We start from the raw sequence: 6,000 nt of genomic DNA on the forward strand, positions 1-6,000 counted from the left end.
GTCAAGTCTAGTTCCCAAAATATTATGTGAATAAAAATTTTTGATTATTGCTGTCACAATGTAGCTTTAAAAAAATTCCAAGAAGAGGAATTTTCCAAACACTTTTGCAATAACAATGTTCCTGTCATGTTCCCAATATGACAACTTAGGATGGTGATTTAATTAGCTGTTTTGGTGCATTTTCGTACAAAAGAATAGCAGCCCTATAAATTTATAATCATATTACGTATTTAGAGTAAATCAACAACTTATACTACACAAGACTTACCATGAGACATTAAATCAATGATTATTAAATTACTCTAGAAATGCAGATGCAAATTTCAGATTCTCAAAAATAAGCGAGGACCACCATGGATATTTTGAGGGAGTTTCAAGAAAATTAAAAAAAAATGAATACTGTAGAATCCTAAATCTTTTGATGTGAATAAATCCATTGAATGGCGTGGCTTTTAAGTGTCCTCTGATACTGAAATATCAGTGCAAAGAGCCGGTTGTATTTATCTTAGAGAAATGTTATAATGAGAAAATTTGACACAACAGTACCCTTCTTTTACTAAGAGCAAAAGAACTGGTCATTGGGACTCTTTGGCCCTAACAAAGTAACCACCTGTGTAAATGAAACTGAAAGTCAACACAGTTCTCTTCTCTAGAGAGTAGATGATCTAGATTCGGGCTCATCTAACCATCTACCACTAGAGAAATTGCTCCTTTACATATAATAGAAGTCAAGATTTGTACTGGGAATAAGGATCCTCTCATTTAATAATTGGATATGGCATAAAAATTAGAACTTTATTGAACTTATTTCAAATATAAGCCTTTATCAAGTATATTTATCAAAATTGGAAGTACTTTTTAAGTAATGTGACAACAAGGACAATGTAAGCAAGCTTGGTAATTTCAGGAATTATTTTAGAAGCCTGTATAGCAGCAGAAGGTTCTGAAGGATATCTTAATGAAGCAGAATAGTACTGATGAGATTAAGCACATTTTTCAGGACAATAAATATGTTATTGTTCAATACACTATGTTGTCTTCTGGGATGATAGTCTAGTTATAAAAATGATGCCTTATTATAGAGAACTGGATGAATAATTTTTGTGGAGATCAGAGAAGAAGAATTTAATTACCCATGTTTTTCAATTCCGTAAAGTGTTCAGAGAAGTATAATTTTAACCATTGTTATAAATTTAATTCAACTAGCTGCAAAGTAAAAAAAAAAAAAAAAAAAAAAAAAAAACTATCTTCCACAAAATGCAGGATACATTTTTAAAAATACTTAATATATTAAAAATGTGAATACACCACCTGTACATTTAAAAATAAGAAGAGCAAAAATTTATAAAGCCATTGAGAGTGTGCCAACTCTTAAGTCATGTAGAAATATACCAAGAGCACTGGGCTGCTGTATTTCTATGGTTCTGTCACTATTGCTGAAAATGAAACTTAATTTGGCAAATTAGGCTCTTTGACAAAGTATCATATGGATGCCATGTGACAGTCTTGTGGTTGTTAACTGAGCTGTCAAGATAGATGATTTACAAAAACAAGTGGGTTTTGTTTGTTTGTTTTTTAATGAAGAATCAACTTTTGGAATCCAACCAAAACATAGCAGAAGTTTTCTGTCTTTAAGAACTATCCATTCTTTTGGATTGTGAGAGTGTAAGAAACAGGTGCTTACATGTAGAAGGTCCCATTACCCACAATTCATTTTTGGTAGTTTCAGGTTCCTGCAGTCAAACATGATCCAAAAATATTACATGGGCACAGTGGCCCATGCTTGTAATCCCAGGGATTCTGGAGACTGAGACAGGAGGATTGCAAGATCAAAGTTCCAGAAAGAAACAATTCATACATTTTAAACTGGATGCCATTCTGAACAGCATAATGAAATTCTACTCCATCCAACCCAAATGTTAATTATCCTTTTGTCAAGGGTATCCATGCTGTATTTCTTATTTGCCTTTTAGTTACTCAGTAACCTTTATTTTAATTAATAATGGGTAAGAATAAGTGTGCTTACAGTGCAGATTTTCCAGAAAAAAGATATAAAAATGATTTCTTTATGTGAAAAGTTGAAATTTATCAATTTAATGGCTTAAAAAAATACAACATAAATAGGGTTAAGTACTATCTGCAGTTTCCAGTATGCACTGGATGTCTTGGAAGGTATCCACTGTAGATAAGTGGGAACTAATGTACTGCCACTAGAACTGCAAATTGATGTATCAAAGACAATTGGGGCAACTCAAATACCAAAAATTCTCACATATTTGTACACATTGTGATCCAGCAATTTTAATTCTAGATATTTATCCTAAAGAGGTAATCATAAACAGAGATGAACCATATACCAAGATGTACATCAGAATATTGTTAATAATATTGAAACATTATAATTCTGTAAAATAAATACAGCCTTGTTTAAATAAATTGTGTACACAAGTAAAACAGAATGCTATAATAATTAAATGATATTATAAAAGTATACTTAATCATCTGAAAAATTCTGATTTTATATTTCAAGATAATGTTGAATTTATATATAAAGAATGTACTGATTTGATAGATTAAAATGATTTTACATCAGTACAATTTATTTTTGTAAAAATATGCAAAATTGCATAGAAAATATTTTGAATGGATAAACTGAATATATTAATCTCTCTTATTCTTGGGTAGTATCATTAATACTTTAAGTTTTACTTCTTTATTTCTATTTCCTGAATTTTCTTCACATAAATTTTTTCTGAAGAATGAGATTTCACTGGGTGTGGTGGTCACACACCTGTAATCCCAGCGGTTTCAGAGGCTGAGACAGGAGGATCGTGAGTTCAAAGCCAGCTTCAGTGAAAAGCCAGGTACTAAACAACTCAGTGTAGACCCTGTCTTTAAATTAAGTACAAAAAATAGGGCTGAGGATGTGGCTCAGTGATCGAGTACCCCTGAGTTCAATCCCTGGTAACAAAAAAAGAGAATGGGATTTCAAAGAAATCTATCAAATATTGAAGAGATATTCAAATAGTTGCAAATTTAAAAAATTTAGATATAATTTTTCCTGATAAATAATTATTAAAAATAATAATACTTAGTTTTATCAGGAATATAGTGAAGTGTACTTTTAAAATATGCACAGACTGGTCTGGATGTGGTGGCACTGGCTGGGTGGTGGTAATCCTAGGGGCTCCGGAAACTGAGGCAGGAGAATCGCAAGTTCAAAGCCAGCCTCAACAATTTAGTGAGGCCTTAAGCAACTTAGTGAGACCTTGTCTCTAAAAAAAATATAAAAAGGGCTGAGGATGGCTCAGTGGTTAAAGCTGCTGAGTTCAATTCATAGTAAAAAAAGGAAGAAAGAAAGAAAATAGGTAGACTCTTTGACAAAGATAATCCACTTTTCAGAATGTGTTACAAGGATATCATTAAACCTACACAATTATGAATGCTAACAGATTATTTATGTGTTTTTCATTTAAAATATTGGTAGTAGATATAATAATATTCACTTATTAAGTAGAGTTTGCTTTAAAATATAAAACAGACAAAGGAATTAATAAATCAAATTGTTAAGGGTGAGAACAAAGATTATTGACATTGAAATACACTCAAGAGGTAAATGTTAAGCAAAAAAACATGGTATAAAATGGCATAATGAATAATCCTGTTTTTAATCAACTGTATATATAAGGATGAAGAAAACTCTTAAAAATGATTCCAAACAAATATTCTCTAGGATTGGCAAAATTATGAAAAACTTTTCTTTTTTTATTACTTTGTTTTGAAGTTTTATAAAATGAACATGTACTATTCAGATAGATATTGAATTTTTAAAGTGCTTTTAAATTTTAAATTAATGATGGGCATTCTGAGATTTTACCAATTCTGCTTTCATAAGGTGACTGAACCATGATGAAAAAAGGGGAAAAATATAATGTACCAGTATTGTAGGCATGTGAAAACCTTGCTACCTTTTTGAATAAATTATTAAACTAAATATCTAAAAATGGCATTTCAGAATTTAGATATTACTCATCTTTTTAACAGTGACCATCATTTTGCCCAAAATAAATAATATTTTAATTTTAACCTTTTTTCTTTTTGGTACTCAGGATTGAACCATGGCTACTTTATAGATGAACTACATAACCAGTTCTTTTTACTTTTTTGAGACAGGACCTTGCTAAGGCTGAGGCTGGCCTAGAACTTGCAATCCTCCTGTCTCAACCTACCAGTATTTTAATTTTAAGAGCTTTTTTCCTTCCATGGGAAACAAAACTGACAAAGCATTTTTATTTATTTACAAGTACACATGATACAAGATGGAAAGTGAAGATTAAAGGGGAGAAAAAGCCATGTTACTTACTCTTGTTGTATACGCAGCTTCTGGATCATCCTCTAGAACACGTGAAAGTCCAAAGTCAGAAACCTTACACACCAAATTACTGTTGATCAAGATGTTCCGGGCAGCGAGGTCTCTGTGTACATATCCCATATCTGACAGGTACTTCATGCCAGATGCTATACCACGAAGCATTCCCACCAGCTGGATGACTGTAAACTGGGCATCATGTTTCTGCAAAACATTTCCAATATGCCAAGATATATCACTATAACTAAAAAATATCTTTTTTTTTCTTTAAAAATCATACATTCCCAAATTTGTAATGAAACTAATTATACATGTTTTAGCTCAAAGCACTCAAGACTAACAAGATGTGTAGAGAGATAGACAGATGCAAGGCTATAGCAAAATTGCATACAAGCTGTAATTCCAAAACTATATTATGTAATCAAAACCAGCTTCAAAAATAGAAGTTCTCCATTCTTTATATGATATGCAAGCTCTTTCTCAGAAGCATTAAATTCAAGAACAAAAAACTGCAATGGATCTATTGAAGGTTTATACTATGTGATTGAATTTTCATTATCCCTTCTTGGTTTCTATATATGTTATAAATTGCTTCAAATAAAGTAAAATACTAAATTTTAAATGATGATCATAAATAATTAGTACCTAATTAGGACAAAAATTATTGATTGATTTTTTTTTTTTTTGTATTTTGAATTAACCCTGAGTAATCAATCCTCATTTGTAGGTTATAAAATAGAAAGCAAAAGAAGACAAAGTCATAGATGGAGTCTCAGATTTAGAAAAACTTCCAATTCACTTGGATTCAAATAGAAACATACAGATTAAAATATATAGATAATACACTAACATGAAATTCTACATCTACATATATTTACTAAAACAATAATATTAAGTGAATGCCTATTATAATAGTTCAATCACCTGATTTAGAAAATGTTTTTGAAGTCTTTATGAAAATAATTTAAAAACTGTATTTGGCATGTGAATATTAAAGTAGGCCAATTCTCACTCCAAGACAATTTATAATTTTCCTCCATGATTATTAATAACAGTATATATTTTATGTATCAAATTATGTATCATCTATCTATCTCAATTTACAAAGTATTAAAAATACTTTGAGAACAGAGCTATACCTTCTCTGATCCCCTACAGACTAGTGATTGCCATTGCAACTCAAGACACTGCAGACTCTTGAATGCCATAAAATTTTTGCATTTATTTGCAAATAATATTTGTTGAAACATTAAAATAAAGGGGAATAAAGAAAAAGGATGAGTACGGGAATTGGAAAGACAGTCGAATAAATCTTACATAACATTCCTATGTTCAAATATGAATACTCAACCAGTAAATCTCCACATCATGTTCAACTATAAGAATGAGATCCTAATTAGAATGTGTTATACTCCATGTATGTATAATATGTCAAAATACACTCTACTGACATGTAGATCTAAAAAGAATGAATAAAAATATAATAAAAAATTGAAAATGATATATCAAATGTAGTAAAATACAAAGATTGTAAATTTAAAGAATAGTCTCTCTATATATATTTTTTATTTATATATATATATATATATATATATATATATATATATATATATATATATATAAAAAAGACA

At 30.1% G+C, this 6,000-nt stretch overlaps 1 protein-coding gene across 2 annotated transcripts in view; it reads right to left on the reverse strand.

Annotated features, from left to right (window-relative positions):
• Epha3 (EPH receptor A3) overlaps positions 1-6,000 on the reverse strand; it is a 342,712-nt gene that overhangs the window by 35,895 nt on the left and 300,817 nt on the right. For both annotated transcript variants that reach the window (XM_015478632.2, XM_015478631.2), the window contains exon 13: positions 4,364-4,573. In XM_015478632.2, coding sequence (XP_015334118.1) covers positions 4,364-4,573 — 210 coding nt within the window. The remainder of the gene's footprint in view (positions 1-4,363; positions 4,574-6,000) is intronic.

Source organism: Marmota marmota, unplaced genomic scaffold, assembly GCF_001458135.2.
Source record: "Marmota marmota marmota unplaced genomic scaffold, marMar, whole genome shotgun sequence".
NCBI classification, from domain to species: Eukaryota; Metazoa; Chordata; class Mammalia; order Rodentia; family Sciuridae; genus Marmota; species Marmota marmota.